At 50.9% G+C, this 17,654-nt stretch overlaps 1 protein-coding gene across 11 annotated transcripts in view; it reads left to right on the top strand.

Moving 5' to 3' along the window:
* Positions 1–17,654, top strand: part of LOC144763479 (E3 ubiquitin-protein ligase PHF7-like) — a 1,848,469-nt gene that overhangs the window by 1,599,624 nt on the left and 231,191 nt on the right. For 10 of the 11 annotated variants that reach the window (XM_078649099.1, XM_078649102.1, XM_078649103.1 and 7 more), the window contains one exon: positions 11,679–11,818. In XM_078649099.1, the coding sequence (XP_078505225.1) occupies positions 11,679–11,818 (140 nt within the window). The remainder of the gene's footprint in view (positions 1–11,678; positions 11,819–17,654) is intronic. The other variant, XM_078649109.1, reaches the window with a different exon arrangement.

The following is a 17,654-nucleotide window of genomic DNA, read 5'->3' as shown; positions in this document are numbered from 1 at the left end:
TGGGCCTGCCCTTGGGAGTCTCCCAGCTCTTAGTAGGTGCCTTTGTCTTGTCCCTGCCCTTGGGAGTGTCCCCTTCCTCTGCTGTGGGCCTGCCCTTGGGAGTCTCCCTGCTCTTAGTAGGTGCCTTTGTCTTGTCCCTGCCCTTGGGAGTGTCCCTTTCTTCTGCTGTGGGCCTGCCCTTGGGAGTCTCCCTGCTCTTAGTAGGTGCCTTTGTCTTGTCCCTGTCCTTGGGAGTGTCCCCTTCCTCTGCTGTGGGCCTGCCCTTTGGAGTCTCCCTGCTCTTAGTAGGTGCCTTTGTCTTGTCCCTGTCCTTGGGAGTGTCCCCTTCCTCTGCTGTGGGCCTGCCCTTGGGAGTCTCCCTGCTCTTAGTAGGTGCCTTTGTCTTCTCACTGGCCTTGTCCAAGGTACAGTCCATGGACAAGTGAGTATCCCTTGCCTTGGGAGTACCTTTTGTGTTGAATGCCTGTGTAGCTCCTGAAGGCATGTCCCCCAACAACACTTGTGGATCCTGTGTGTGTACTCCAGTGTATCTGACGTCGTGTACGTGAACAGATTTAGCTGATCTAGGGGATGGGGTCTGTGCCCTGCGTGCCCTGACGTGCTGTCTGACGCTGCTTCTAGTGCAATAACCTGTATTTGAGTCCTGCTCAGAATAATCACTACCCCCTGAGACATCCAGTGGTGTAGATGGGGAAACAGAAGTAGCACCCTGTTCATGCGACTGTACTATTGCAGACGACACACTGCTTGCCAATGACTGCACTGTCCTGTGTAGACCTGCAAGATCGCCATGCATCCCTTCCATGAATGCCACCACCTGCCCCAACTTCCTATCATGGTCCTGGAAAGCATTTGTCATATTGGTCTGCCCCACACACAGCTGTCGCAGCAGATCAACGGCCTCAGCACACAGTGCATTTTGGCTCACCGTGGCAGGGGCAGCGGTGCCTGCACCGAACGCCACTCTGCTCCCCCTACTCCTCCGGCCACGAACAGTACATGGTGCAGTTGGCGGAAGTGTGGGCCCTGTGTGCTGTCTTCCGACAGAAGGTGATGAGTGCCCACTCCCAGTCTGTGACAACAGTGCAGGCTCACCAAGAGTGTCCGACGAGGAGGACGATGGTGTCTCCACATGCGAGTCCTCAGGGACGGTCCTGTCCCCCTCTCCGGCGCTGGCCTCCTCTGTGTCAGTCTGCGTGTGTGCGAAGTCTGAGCCGGACTCATTTCCTCGACTACTCTCCACCGTCTCTGGCTGAGTGTCCTCTGCCATAGCTGAAATGCACATAAAAGATGTGTGAGTCATGGGCACACTGACGTACAGAAGGACCAGGATTGCCAAATTACATAGCTGACAAAGATTTTGTAGCCCTCATCCTGCACATGGCCCACCTCTACCAGTCATCCTCACATTTCCTGCCATGGGGCCATGGACCACTAGGGGATGTGCTTCAACACTCAACTACTAAGCAAGTGGCGTGTCAACATGGCGGACCTGGATGTCAAATGAGAACCACCCAATGGGACCAAAATGGCATCACAGACATACATACGCAACACGGAACTCAATAGTGTGTCTGTGCACCAATACATGCATAGCACTCACAGGTTTCCTACACAGACAGTATGCTCACCGCTAGTTTGCTGTTGATCGGCACTCAGACGTTCGGCCAGTTCAGGATGCGTCACTGCAATGATACGGTGCATGAGAGGGGTCATGGAGCGTCGGGCCAGACGGGGCGTCCTTGGAATCAGGCCCAGTGTTACTTCCGCTACATTCTTGCTCAGCCTGGAAATGTCGTCCCAGCGTTTGTGGCAGTGTGCATGTCGTCTGTTGCACACCCCCAATGCCCGTACTTCCCGTGCTATGCTCCTCCACAGGTCCTTGCGAAGGTGCAGCTTGACCTACCATGATGGGAGACAAAAGGGTTTAAGTCAGTGGACAGGTGGCCTGTCACACACATAGGGGCAAGACGTAACTGTCAGCAGCCATGCACAATCAGGAACATATGTCTAGCCCACACTACACAGCTAATATTGGAAATATGCGTGATTATTTGGCCCCCTCATGCACACCAACATGTCCCACACTGCACTTACCACCCGTCCTGGTGCGCCGTAGAGGCGTCCATAGTTGCGGAGTACACCGTCCACGAGGACATCAAGCTCCGCGGCGGTGAAGGGTCGAGACCGGATCTCTTTGCCTCTCGACATGGCAAGATCACGGAGTATGGCACTAGAGCAGCAGTCGGTGGTCAGCTCAGCAGCAGCAGCAGGTCGAGGTGATGGTCACAGGCAGCAGTCGGTGGTCAGCTCAGCAGCAGCAGCAGGTCGAGGTGATGGTCACAGGCAGCAGTCGGTGGTCAGCTCAGCAGCAGCAGCAGGTCGAGGTGATGGTCACAGGCAGCAGTCGGTGGTCAGCTCAGCAGCAGCAGCAGGTCGAGGTGAACAGGCAGCACTGGTCCCCAGGGTAGGAAGTGTCATTTTGGCCAACACACATATATAGGGCCCTCAGCACGTGTCAGTGGCATACGTCGCCACCAATTGGTCAGCCCTGGAAGCGTGATCGTGAAATGGGCCAATGACTGGCCCTGTTGTTGCGGTGCACTGCTTCCGCTACTTGCGATTGGCCATATGCGGCCAGCGGCCCTCTTCCCATTGGCTGCATGTGCAGGGACCGTCACGGGCACACATCGGCAACCGCACGTGCAAGCCTCAGGCACGGATGCTTCAGTTGCAACAATGTTCTATCACTGGTGCCTCCATGGCGGTGCACGTACTCAGCGGGGGAGGTGCAGGCCTATACACCCTGTAGATGTACTCAATGGACATGCCAGTTCATGACCCCCCTTACAGTCACCTTGCATCATCCACCGTACACCGGCCGGAGCGGCCGGGACTAGGACGGCCGTGCCCGGCCATGAACACAACCGCCGTGCCCGGCCATGAACACAACCGCCGTGCCAGGCCATGTACACAACCGCCGTGCCAGGCCATGTATACAACCGCCGTGCCCGGCCATGAACACAACCGCCGTGCCAGGCCATGTACACAACCGCCGTGCCAGGCCATGTACACAACCGCCGTGCCCGGCCATGAACACAACCGCCGTGCCAGGCCATGTACACAACCGCCGTGCCAGGCCATGTACACAACCGCCGTGCCCGGCCATGTACACAACCGCCGTGCCAGGCCATGTACACAACCGCCGTGCCAGGCCATGTACACAACCGCCGTGCCCGGCCATGTACACAACCGCCGTGCCCGGCCATGTACACAACCGCCGTGCCAGGCCATGTACACAACCGCCGTGCCCGGCCATGAACACAACCGCCGTGCCAGGCCATGTACACAACCGCCGTGCCAGGCCATGTACACAACCGCCGTGCCCGGCCATGTACACAACCGCCGTGCCAGGCCATGTACACAACCGCCGTGCCAGGCCATGTACACAACCGCCGTGCCAGGCCATGTACACAGCCGCATGGCCGGGCACGGCGGTTGTGTTCATGGCCGGGCACAGCGGTTGTGTACATGGCCTGGCACGGCGGTTGTGTACATGGCAGGGCACGGTGGTTGTGTACATGGCCTGGCACGGCGGTTGTGTTCATGGCCGGGCACGGCCGTCCTAGTCCCGGCCGCTCCGGCCGGTGTACGGTGGATGATGCAAGGTGACTGTAAGGGGGGTCATGAACTGGCATGTCCATTGAGTACATCTACAGGGTGTATAGGCCTGCACCTCCCCCGCTGAGTACGTGCACCGCCATGGAGGCGCCAGTGATAGAACATTGTTGCAACTGAAGCATCCGTGCCTGAGGCTTGCACGTGCGGTTGCCGATGTGTGCCCGTGACGGTCCCTGCACATGCAGCCAATGGGAAGAGGGACGCTGGCCGCGTAAGGCCTTTGGGAAGTAGCGGAAGTTGAGCACCGCCATGGCGGCGCCAATTATGTTATCTTGTCAGACGCTGCACCGTGATGTGTTGTGTGCAGTTGCGTCATGAGGGATGTGAGCGTGATAGGGAAAGGTCATATGTCATACAATATAGCAAGTGTGTCCATACAATGCCCATCGGTCGGCACACAATGGGCAACAGATGTGCATTTGTACGTGTTGACGTCGGGTGTGACCCTACAGACGTTCTTACATCTTCACAACTACACAGTACATCACGGCTGTGTGGCCAAATTATGCATCTGTTGTCAGTGTCTTGTTCTGGCGAGGTGACTACAGTGGTGGTGGTACACATGCATTCTGTGTATGTGTTTTGTACGTTGTGTCACCATGCATGTAATTACCGTATGCACATCATTATTGGTGTTGGCATTTGTGCTTGATGACATGGCGTGTGCATAATTTACGTTTGTGTGCATGCAGTTGCATGTGTGTCTGTGATGTGGCTACTAAACATTAGGGTGAAGACTGAAGTTGTGTCAGTAAGGTTCACATGTGATGGAGTTGTACACGTATGCGTTGTTTGTAAGTTGACCTAAGTTACATCTCTCTCCCACACAGGAGGGCTCCAAATGTGCATCGGCCATACACTGTGCTGGAGGATATGGTTGACGAGGAGGTGATTCGGAAATTCCGGCTGGATCGACGTCGGTTGCTGGAGCTTGTGGCTCAATTGTCTCCTCATCTGCAGCCACGTAGGACGTATCCTGGGTCGATTACACCCACTGCAAAGGTCATGGCGGTACTACATTTCTTCGCTACTGGCACATTTCAGTACACAGTTGGACATGCCGGGGGGATGTCACAGGCCATGTTCAGCACGGTTCTTCGGGATGTCTTGACAGCTATGATGCTGTACAAGAATGACTACATACATTTCCCACGGCCGGAAGAGTTGGCAGCTGTCAAAGCTGATTTCTATGCACTGGGCCACATACCTCACGTTGTGGGCTCAATTGATGGCACACACATCGCTATCATTCCACCACGGGCACGGGAACAAGTGTTCAGGAATCGCAAACACTTCCATTCGCTGAACGTGCAGGTGGTGTGCCTGGCAAACAACATCATCTCCCATGTGTGTGCAAGATTTCCTGGATCCGCACATGACGCCCACATCATGCGGAGCAGCATTGTCCCACGACTCATGGCAAATCTGCGACCCGGTCAAACGTGGCTTGTTGGTGAGTGTGCAGTGGGGACTCTTGTGATCTCTGTGTTGCATGGGGTACCCACCATATCTTGTTGTGATGTTTGTCTCTGTCATCCCCCTACATAGGCGACTCGGCTTACCCAAACCGGCCCTGGCTCCTCAGTCCCCTACGTAATCCGAGAACAGCGGGTGAAATGCGGTACAATGAAGCACATGGAAGGACACGGAGAGTCATCGAACGTACCTTTGGACTGCTAAAGTCTAGGTTTAGGTGCCTCGATAAGACCGGAGGGGCCCTGCCTTACTCACCAGGAAAAGTATGCAGGATCGTGATTGCCTGCTGCATGCTCCACAACCTGGCAGTACGCAATGACATTGAACTGCTGTTGGACCCTGAAGACGAAGGAGTTCCTCGGCCTCCCATCCCACCCATGTCGACTGATGAGGATAGTGGTGAGGAGGAAGGTGTGGACCAGAGGCGCCAGCTCATAGATCGCTACTTCCCTTGAATGTGAGTAACTACCTCTAGTGGCGGTTGACAATGCCTCATGTATGTTTGCTGGTGTTGTGTGGATGTTGGGTTAATCAGCTGTGTGTTGTTTGTGATGGTTGCATATGTGTGTCTTCATGTCTTTGAGCATACAAGTCTCCATGATGTGTGTGCTCTCATCCCATGCTTTTGTGATGGTTGTCGTTTGTGTAATGTTGCTGTGCATTGTGTTGTGATGTGTGTGAATCTGTTTCCTGACGTGTGTTTGCTGTCTCTGATTTTCTCTAGGTCACTCCCGCAGCGCCATGATCATGTACGACTGTGATCCCTGAACCTGTTTACGTCTGTTTCTGAAGGCAATCATGTGAATAAACATGGAGGCAAAATATCATTGTGTGAGTAAGTGCAATTTATTTACAGGTTGTGCTTCTGTGCTGGTGAATATTTACAAGTAAGTGGGGTGGAGGGAGTTGGAGTTGAAGGTAATGGCAGATGAAATGTCCGTGCTGACACCACATTGGGGGGTGTCAGGGTAGTCCAGCAGACCAGTGGGAATGATTGTCTGTGGGACAGGATACTTAGCTGGGTGAATGTCTGGCACAGGCAGTGACATTGTCATGGTCGTCCCCTCTTGGAGCGTGTGGATGGCGCTCCAACACTGCTCTCAGCCACTTCCTGCCTCGGCCGGCCCCTCCGTCTCTGAGGTGGAACAGAGTCAGCTGGGAGGGCAGGTTGTTGATGGGCCACATCCGTCGCCAGGGGCACAGGTGGTGGTGGCGGCGGTGGAGGCGGAGGTGACGGTGGCGGGGGAGGCGGAGGTGGTGGTGGAGGCGACGGTGGCGGTGGCGCTACGACACTTGGTGGAGGGGGGGGGGGTTGTTCCGGCCAACCCATTCCCTCCACATCGTTGCCTGCTGGCCCATGATCTGCAACATCTGGCCAAGGATGCCACAGATTTCGCGCTGGACGTTGGTGTTGTCCACTGAGTCCTGGTGTGCACGATCTGCGTTTGCCTGGGACAGGTCGTCTGGCACCTGGCAAGGGCTTGTAGGGACTGTGCCACTGGATGGGGTAGCTGTCCTTCCTCTGCACGGCGGTGTGTGGCTCGCCTGATTGGCTGATGTCCCGTTGCCTGTGTTTGTGGCCCACTCACCCTGCCTGTGTGTGAGGCCGATGGACCAGCGTCGTGCGCTGGGTTATGCTGGGTGGCACCGGCAGGAGTCGTGGTGCTGGTGGTACTGGTGGTACTGGTGGTACTGGTGGTGGTGGGGACTGTGCAGATCACAGAGACAGGTGTCGCTGGAGTCACATATGCGACGTTGGTCGGTCCCGGGAGTCCCTGTGAGCCAGATGGCCCTGGCTGCGTGCTTGGTCCCGCTCCATCCTCCGCACCGGAGCTGCCTGTGTCCTCGTCACCAGAGAGTCCTGTAGGTGTGGGAGGCGAGGCTGGCGGCCGGGTACTGGTTTCCCCAGTCAGTTGATGATCACCTGAGGGACAAGATAGAGCTGGTCAGTAATGTGGACATTACATGGTTATATAGATTTGTAGACATTTCTGTTTCCTGTCGCACACACCCCACCCTCCACCACCACCACCCTCCCCATGAACATGGGGGCCTGTTGGGAGTTGTAGTTTGGGCCTCTCACACGCCCCACACACCCTCCACCACCACCACCACCACCCTCCCCGTGAACATGGGGGCCTGTTGGGAGTTGTAGTTTGGGCCACTCACACGCCCCACACACCCTCCACCACCACCACCACCACCCTCCCCGTGAACATGGGGGCCTGTTGGGAGTTGTAGTTTGGGCCTCTCACACGCCCCACACACCCTCCACCACCACCACCACCACCCTCCCCGTGAACATGGGGGCCTGTTGGGAGTTGTAGTTTGGGCCTCTCACACGCCCCACACACCCTCCACCACCACCACCCTCCCCGTGAACATGAGGGCCTGTTGGGAGTTGTAGTTTGGGCCTCTCACACGCCCCACACACCCTCCACCACCACCACCACCACCCTCCCCGTGAACATGGGGGCCTGTTGGGAGTTGTAGTTTGGGCCTCTCACACGCCCCACACACCCTCCACCACCACCCTCCCCGTGAACATGGGGGCCTGTTGGGAGTTGTAGTTTGGGCCTCTCACACACCCCACACACCCTCCACCACCACCACCCTCCCCGTGAACATGGGGGCCTGTTGGGAGTTGTAGTTTGGGCCTCTCACACGCCCCACACACCCTCCACCACCACCACCACCACCCTCCCCGTGAACATGGGGGCCTGTTGGGAGTTGTAGTTTGGGCCTCTCACACGCCCCACACACCCTCCACCACCACCACCACCACCCTCCCCGTGAACATGGGGGCCTGTTGGGAGTTGTAGTTTGGGCCTCTCACACACCCCACACACCCTCCACCACCACCACCACCACCCTCCCCGTGAACATGGGGGCCTGTTGGGAGCCATGGACATGTTAGTGAGTTGGTGTCCAACGTGCATGGGTTGGGGCGTAGGAGATGTTTATTCTCAGTTGTGTGAGCCTGACCGTGTCGTGCTGATCGTGGTGCTTGGTTTGTACTCACCAGTCTCTTCTCCTTCGTCAAGTCCGTCTAGGCTCTCTGGGTGTAGTATCACCAGCACCTTCTCCTCCCAATCGTGTAGGGTATGGGCTCCGGGGGTGTGCCACCGCCAGTATGATTGGCTCTAGCAAAGTTTTTAGCTCGGATGCCCTTGACCCTGGTCTTCAGGTCATGCCACCGCCTCTGAATGTCATGCTTCGTCCTCGGCACAGTCCCCGACGCATTCACCCGAGTGACGATCCTGTCCCACATGTGGTTCTTTTGCGCCACGGACGTCTGCTGGACTTGGGCCCCGAAGATGTGGGGCTCAACACGGATTATTTCATCTACCATTACCCTCAACTCTGTCTCCGTGAATTTAGTTTTTTTTTTGGGTGCCATGGTGTGTGGTGCTCAGTGTGTGAGTTGAGTGAGTTGGGGGGTGCAGGTGTGTGGTGTGTGATGTGTAGGATTTGTGTGGTGGGTGTTTGTGTGGTGGGTGTGGTAGGGTGGTGGGTGGGTGTCTTCTATGTGAGTTTGCAGTATCTCGAATTGGGCCTCTTGCTGGCAGCAATGCTGTGATGCAAAGGATTGTGGTAGCGTGTGGGTGTCATTTTATAGTCGTGTCTCAATGGTTGTTGGCAGTCAGGTGGTAGGTGGGCGTGTTGACTAGTGTGCATTATTGGATAATTGGGTCGTGTCATGGTGGCTTGTGCTTGGTGTTGGGGGGGGGGGGCCTTGACAATGTTCGTATGTTTGCTTTGGACTTGCGGTACACTTTCTAACATTTGTTTGCCGCTAGGGATGTTGTGCGTGTTGGCCTTCCGCAGTGATGCTGTGGTTATCGTAGCATTCTTTCCGCCGCGGACGTGGATGGCTGTGAGATCCGTGGTACGGGCGGATTTATCCTAATTGCGGCCACGGAGTATTCACAGGTATGGCGGTACATGTGTTATTTTCCGCGGTCATTTCCGTCCGCGGCAGTGGTTGTTCATTGGACTCCGTCCGCCGCGGACGGAGTTGGATGTGTTCCGTCCACCGCGGACGGTGTTGGTTATGATCCGTCCGCCGCGGTCGGAGTTTCGTGACATGATTATTCTAATCCCAACCGCGGAATCTCCGCGGCGCAGCCGGGAGTAAAATTTCCCCCACCATGGCGGACAGTACCCATTTCCGTCCGCCATCCTAATCGACCCTTATATATGGTCTATAACCTATGGTTTTTTCAGTGAATATATATATATATATATATATATATATGTATTTATTTATTTCTAGGTTTGATGTGGGGGCCATAAAAGGGTCCCTCGGGTAAAAAAAAAAAATTAATTTTTTTCCGATTTTCGCGGAAGGAGCGCCCGGTACGCGCACCGAGGAGCGTACCATGGAGCGTACTTTGGTGAAATTTTAATTTTTTTTTTCTTTTTTTGGGGGGGCGCGCCCCGGTACGCGTACCCTAAGGACAAAAAATTGACAGAGATCCTTTAAAAGTATAGGTTTAATTTTATAAATGTGAGTTAGTTCTGAAAAGAACTTTTTTTTATTGTTTTTGTTGTTTTATATTTTTTTATTATTTTACTGAACATTTTTTTTTTTGTATTTTTGAACAATTTTATATTTTTTTGTGTTTTTTAAGGGAACAAACAAAAAACAGGGAAGTGGAAATGGCTCAACAGGAGCAAAAAAAAGAAAAGAATTAGTGCTTCCTTTTCTTGTTGCATTGGTGGTTGTCCACAGCATAATTTATTAAGGTGACACTAAGTTCACCATAACATAATGTTTTGCCACAGAAAATGCAAACATGTTTTATGGTGCCAAATTTTGGTTGTATATTTGGCACCATTTGGCGTGCTTCAGGACCAGAATGTGAGTTTTCAGTAGAGGAGGTGCTGGCCACAGGGGGTAGGTTGTTCTGAAGTTCCTGTAGTTCAGCGTGGGCTAAGTTATTTGGATGAAACCTCTCCATGTGGCGGATCATGGTAAAATTACCAAATGAATATTTCTTTAGGGGGTTGCCCCTGGAGAGGACTGAGCCACAAATTAGACAGGTGACTTTGGGGGCGTTCACCTTTTTTTGGCCTTCAGGGATGGAAAAGAATTGCCAAACATAGTGCACTTTAACGTGCCTTTGCCTTGGTTGTTCAGGCAGGAAGTGCCTTGATTGTTGCTCCTCCTCCTCTTATTCCTCTTCTTCTTCTTCTCCTCCAAGGAACTGTGGTGGTGGACCTTCTTTTCTTGGTGGTGGTGGTGGTGGTGGGGGTGCACCAGCTGCAGCTACAAGTGATGCCATTGCAGTGATCAAAAATAGCTCTTGCTCTCTCAATAAAGAAAGTTAGAATGAGGAAAAAGGAGGGGGCTTTCATCATTTGGAGAAAAAAAATGATGAGAACCAATGAAAAGTGTTATTTTCAGGTCACATGACCTGACACATGACCCGGTGCACTTACGTTACGCGCTCCGGCGCGCTTACGCTACGCGCACCGGGCCGCGCCGCGCCGCGGAGCGCTTCCAGGTGCGTTTACGAAGCGCGTCATAAGACACATTGCGCGGCAGCGCGATACGTCACGCTTACGTGACGCGTCACGATGTGGTTTTTTCGATCGCGGCAATAGCGCTAACGGGACGCTCCCCGTTACGCGCCCCAGGGCGCGCCGTAACATTGCGCTTACCCGTGCGTTTACCAGTACGCGCCCCGGGAGCGCCCCAGGGCAAAAAATTATTTTTATTTTATTTTTTAAAAATAAAACAAAAATTACATAATTATACAATATAAAATTCATTATAAAAAATATTACTTTTCATACCTATAGAGATTTGCTATTAAAAAACCATTGAAATTCACTGAAAGAACCATAGGTTTCACACCAGTTATAGTTAGGAATTAGCATTTAAAAAACCTATTAAATTCACTGAAAAAACCATAGGTTTTACACCAGTTATAGTTAGCTGGAAATTTTACTCGCATAAAACCATTGAAATTCCCACGTTATAGTTAGTTGGACTCACTATAACTTGCGCGTGCAATGCACTGCTGATGACGTCACATATTACATCACTCATGACATGGTCAGTGACATCACTGATGACACCATCCTTGTGACAGAGTGACAGACCTCCTTTCACAGTAATGTAACCCTTGAAACACATATTCAAATATAGAAAGTAACATTTTCAAAAATATTTTTTCCATTGGACAGTCCAACAAATCCGAAAGAGGTGCAACACTGTAGCCCCCTTTTGACCCCTGTTTTCATGGATATGGAAGCTCCCCGCTTGTGCCACATCTGCCAATGCCAAGTTTAGCCTTAACTAGAGAATTTTTAGGGACAGTAAACGTTGCCTGACTAAAGATGGTAGTGTGAAATCGAGCAAGGCTGCCATATGCTAAGATATTTGAAATCCGAAAATAAAAAGTTAAAACACTCATTGCTAGTAGACAATCCAGAAAAGGCCAACCACTATCTGAAAATGGTTGATAGCATCCTAAACAGTCACTCATGTTATCTTTTCTTCTCCCACACAGCAAGTGGAACATTGTGCTTTGCCATTACTGTGGATTGATGGGGACACACCTGGTCTGCTCTGCTCTAGCACACGCGAACTGCAATTGGATCTGCTCAGTGTGCTTCCCTATAGCTGCCACGCACAAAAGTGAGCAACCAGGCAAGTATTTTAAGAAAAAAAGAGTGAATTTACTGCATTGATGTTTCTGTTATCAACTCTCTTCTCTGTAACAATAGCCATTTATTTTTTTGTTTAAATCTGTCTTTATTTATGTATTAACAAAGTAGACAATCACATTTTTGTTTACACACTCCTTGGAACATTCTATTCAAATGTATCCTGCAGGACTACAACTTCACAGATTTGATCTAATTGCATTTGCATCAATACATATAGTAATTACACTGTACATAGCAGATTTTTGTTTACATCACGGCCAGCTACAAGCAGCAGCGACTGTGACCTCGAAGAACATCCCAGTACGGTATCTCCATTATGGGAATTGCAAGCTAGGGGGTGGAGAGTAATGCACTGTTTCTAACTCTGGCCTGGTTACATCGTTGTGAGTTAGCGTGTCTACAGCAGTACGGCACTCATTCTGTAGGTCGTGTAGGATGGTGTCCTAACTTGCTACGATTGGGATTTTGCGGAGGCCCAATGTATCTTCCCTGTGTAGTGCTAAGCACTCAGCTTTAGTCCATATTTGCTGAGAGCGCTTCCAAACCAATGCCTGGGGGGGCGTCAGGGGATTTACAGCTTTTAATGATCAGTCGCTTTGACATTATCAATCCAAGGTCGATAAAACGAGAAGTCTCCCTCTGGCATTTGCATCTACGATACAAATGTAGTATACATGTCTCCCACGTAAGGGGAACTGAGCGCTCCATGCAGCGGGACAGAACGTCTGTATCTGATCTGCAGTACCCACAAAAGAGCATGCAGTTCCACAACATATGTAACAGATCCGCATCTGTGGGGCGACAGCGTGGGCAGATGGCATCTGTGCGGTTAAAGTATTTGTTTTTTTAGCCGGGGTGAGATACTCTCTCTGCGTAATAAATTATTGTATTAGGCAGAAGCGCATATTTCTAGGAACACAGACTGGGCTTTCCCACTCCATATCTATGAAAGGGCGGTGTAAGTCCTCTTCTCAATGCTGCCTCCAAGGCCATAACGTCACTGCAGTTTGTTGTCTAAGGGAGGCAGCAAACCACTTTGTGAGGTGTTTGCCCCATCCTGTCACGCCTGCCAATCATCCGTGGAACAGAACGCCGAACTGACGAGACCAATCCAAGATGGTCTCACCGTAATGCGCATGCGCAAGGGGTTTGAGCCGGAACTTAAGCTCGATCTCCCCAACCCTCAGCGCTTTGCACTCTAGTTTCTCGCTCTTACGGCTAGTCAATTCCGCTTGGCCTTTTCCTGTTACTCGTCCATGTTTGTTATGGGAATCTATTCCTTGATCTGAGATACGGCATTTTCCAAGTGCTGTTCGGTTGATGTTTGTTCCAGTCTTGGCTCTAAGGTTTTGTAGACCTATCTGTCGCCTGAAAACCTTAGCGGCTCTTCCTATTCTTTTCGAGGCTCTTCATTTACAGAATACCTCGCACCGAGTCATTGTTTTTCTGGTGGTTCATTGGTATTGCGGAAGAGCTCTCCATTAGCTCGGTAGATCCACATACCTTTTATTACGTGGGTGCTACTATCCCTACCTCCCCTCGCTCAGTGCCGGCTGTCTTACCTCTGTGCCATAGAGACTTTCTGCACCCTGCTTCTAGCGGACTCGTCATTGGGCCGGACTACGGTCCCGTCAAACGGCCGGTATTTGCTGGGGCAGAGGTGCGGGCAGTTTACGTGGCATCCAGAGATTTGTGGTCCGCCTGGCGAGTTTCCTCCTTCCCTTTATTTTTTCCCTTTTTGTTCGTCCACTGTACTTCCCGGATGCTGGCAATCGTCACAGTGCAGGGACAAGAAGAACCGGTAAAGCGCTTGTAGCGCACTACATTTACATAGTGTTCTTGTCAGGAGTATGTAATGTTTATGTATGCACTTAATACCTTTCATGCAGCTACTTCTGTGATCCAGACCTTTTACTATTCAAGACGCCTTAGCGTGGCTGTGGTTCTAGTTGGGTAAGAAGTGATACGATATACCCTCACTTAAGTACTTAATTGTGTTATACTCAGAGGTAACATTTCATACCCCTCAAAATAGGCCATACTGCATACCAATCTACTCCACGATTATACTTATATTTCCAGAGGATATTCTATTTGCTTTCCTTGTCACACCATTGTGTTATCAGGTAAAGGTGGTTTATGTATATACATTGGGGGCTTGTGAGTTGACTGTTGTTATATTTACCTACTATTCCTTTTAACTTCATCTTCCACTACAAAGAAGAGAAGTGTCCGAAGAGTCCAGTGTTTTGTTTCCCCCATCTTTCCTTGTTTTGTTCCCTCCTTTCCCTCCATATCACCCTTGTGTTCTAGTGTTTGATAGACACAGGCGGTGTAGGGGGGAAGGGTTGGGTTTCTCGTCGGCTCCTAGCACTCCTGCGGAAACTGCTACCGGATCCTTACACATCCCATGATGATCAAGTATTGAATTGTCAAATGTGTTAGAGGCTCATTTGTCATGTCTCCTCATTGGTTACTCAGGGCTGCTAGGAGTGAGCGATGTAGTAAGAATTGGCCTAGGTTCAGTCCGCCCTCTCCTCTTCAACCAGTGTGACATACAATGCTAATGTGCCTCCCAGTAGCGCTCACCCACGTAGTGTATCCTCACCTCCCACCATTGGCACACTTCTGCTCGGCTGATGTGGTAACCACGCAGCTCTTGGGAGTACCCTGTAGAGGCAGTGCAGCTGCATACAGTGTTAAGTGCTGTGTTCTATATAAGCACCTACGATAGCATTGGTGTGCAGTATTAAGCAGTAGTGGCTTCGGAGATTTTGCCTTTGCGCAAGGATGAAATAGGGAGAGCAGGGCAGAGAGTTACCAGGGCGGCAAAATGGCTGCTGTGTCAGTTAGCTGAAGTCCAACCATCCATCTGGCCACCCACTAAATCTGCGCAGGAAGATAGTATTGTTCCATATTAGGTACTGCCAAGCCCCCTTGTTGTGTCGGCAGATAGAGCTTTTTGATGACTAATCGGCAGCAGGAGCTACCCCAGAGAAAGTCTCTGATGGTGCCTTCAAGGGTGTGGAAAAAGGGAGGTGGGATATAGAGGGGCAAATTGGTAATGTAGTATTGGAGCCTCAACAGCACTACCATTTTAACTAGGGCCATGCGACCCATGACTGACAGCGGAAGGGTCTTCCAAAAAGACTTATGAGAGCGATTGGATATCATTGCTCTGCTAAGACTTCCCTCCAATAGTCCACATGCTGGTGATGTATCCTTATGCCTTGATAGCAAAAGTTATCCATTTGCCACACGCTGGGGGTTCCATTTAGCGCATAAGCTGGGCCTGGGCATGTATGATCAAAGGAATACAGACATAATTACAATCTGTTCACCCGCAGTCCCGACAGGGCAGCAAATTCCCCTAGCGTTTGCACCAGAAAGAGAGGAAGCAATCTGACGTCTTTCACGTACAAGAGGAGGTCGTCCATGTACAGCAAAATTACAAGCATGCTGTCTCCCAGAGGGATGCCCCAGTCTGCACCCCGCTCTTGGGTGGCCTCCGCTAGGGGCTCTATGGCCAAAGAGAAAAGCAGCGGGAACAATGAGCATCCCTGACGGGTTCCCTGGCCCACCCAGACCAATCAGAGATATAAGGGGACATTCATATTTGCACTGTCTGCTCTCTATACAGTTGCCTAACGATGCTGACAAACTCTCCTCTTAGACCATATTGCGGGAACACCGTTAATAGGAATTTCCATTCCAATCAAAGGTCAACATCCAGTATTAAGCATCCCGAGTGGGGTCACCGAGTGTGTGGCTACCCTGAAATGTTTTTGTAAGTTTAAGGAAGTGTTGCAGGCAGGCACAAATCTGTTTTGGTCAGCAGGGGCCAGAGACAGAATCAATGGTGTGTATCTTCGCCAATATCTTATAGTCAGCGTTCAGCAGGGCTAAAGTGTGATTAGAGCTCAAGTCATTTGCATCACTGTCTGGCTTGGGCAGCAAGATCAGGTACGCTTCGCACAGCTATGGGGGAGAGACTCCTCTAGGGCTGTGTTGTGCAGAGTGTGTAGTCGCCGAGCCAGGGTTGTAGCATAGGTCTTATAGTATTCAGCGGGCAGTCCGTGGGGTCCAGGGGTTTTGCCAGTTGCCAATGCCGCAATGGCATCACGGATCTCAGCAAGGGCAAGTGCTGTGCATTGCTCAGGTGTGATTGCAGGTAGCCGCACAGAATCAAGGAAGGTGTTCAAACGAGTCTGATCATTGTGAATGGTGGACTCATACAATGATGCGTAATGTTGTGTCATCTCCGCATGGATTTTGTGCTGTGTATACAGAAGATATAGTAGCGCCCACTCGATCTTGCTGATGACATCCCCGACCTGCTTACGGATATTCCATGTTAGTGCCACCCTGATGGTCACCTTAAAGGCATCCCACTCAAGGGGTGCGCTCCCTGTTGAGCCATCATTGAAGTTGAAATTTTCCGCCGTGGCGGCTCCAAGGGATTCACGGAATGGCGGGTCCTCCAATCCTGCCGGTTGAAGATGCCATGTGGGGATGCCTGGCAGGCCTGCCTCCCACACTAGCTGCATGTACTGGGGATTATGATCAGAATGTATGCGCCCCAGGTCAGATGCGCAACTAGCGGCAAATTTGGGGTGTTCTAAGAAATTATTTGGGGGGGGCTGATATTTCACGCAAAAGGCAGAGTGGAGCTGCAGGGGCTCTAAGAAGGGGTGAAAAACATCAAAGCCTCATTAACATGCAAAAGGTCTTTTAAAGACCTTTGAAGTACTCGGGTGCGGCTGTGTGTGTGCCCGGGAAGTGCTCTCATCCCGGGCTGCAACACACGACAGGAGGGGCTGAAGGCCTTTGAGTTCAATGGGCGTTGTGCTTCTGCCCCAGTTAATCTGTCTGCCCGATAAGGGTGAGGAGCAAAGGCTAGGCTACTATATGATCCAGTCTAACATGAAAGTCATGCATTAGGGAGTAAAAGGAATATGTTCACACATAAGAATTACGGGTGTGCCAGATCAGGGACCAGTGCCTTTGTGCTGGACAAGGCCGTAGTGTGCGACAGGGGTGGAAATGAGCGGTCTATCATGACATCAAACACTGAGTTAAAGTCGCCTCCTATCAGGCATGTGACCCCACTCCAACGGGCCAAAACATCGGACAGTCTACACAGAAAGCAGATACGAGGCTTAGTCTATGTTAAGTTATAAATCGCTATGGGGTAACCCAGTATTCCTCAGAACCTGGGCAGAACAGTTTAATATATACAATGGTTCTGTCGGGTATGTAAACTGATTACTTCAAAATGCATATACATCTTGCCAAGATAGTTTCTTAATTGATCATAGATTACTTTAGACAATCATCAAATGATAGCATGGTCAAATAGCAAATCCCAAACCAAATAGAACAGAGTAACAATATATTTTTAATCAATGAATTATTTCCATTCATAAATACCCTGTTTATGATACATGTAAATTAATCAAAGAATCAAAAATTACTTAGTAACAAACGGCACATATAAATAAAGTGCGTGCATTGTGACATATAGTGCAATCGTGAGAAAGTGAATTATGTACAGGTGAGTGATGGAAAGTGCAGCTAACATATATAGGAACAATATCTTTTGAGAAGACTAGGCATAATTCATAGAGGAGCAAATAAGATCCCAATGAGTTTGTCCTGTAGCAAGATATCATGTCAATGTTCTGCAAAATTAAGATTTTGGTTCATGGCTGGCTTCTAACAAGCCTAGGTTTAGATTAACAAAAGCAGTATGGCATCCATTCATGCCTGGTATGTGGTGCTAACATTTAGTGCCTTACCTTTAGAAGAATACACAT

The sequence above is a fragment of the Lissotriton helveticus genome, chromosome 6 (assembly GCF_964261635.1).
Source record: "Lissotriton helveticus chromosome 6, aLisHel1.1, whole genome shotgun sequence".
Lineage (NCBI taxonomy): Eukaryota > Metazoa > Chordata > Amphibia > Caudata > Salamandridae > Lissotriton > Lissotriton helveticus.
The sequence above is the reverse complement of the archived record's forward strand: the minus strand, read 5'-3'. Positions and strand labels throughout refer to the sequence as shown.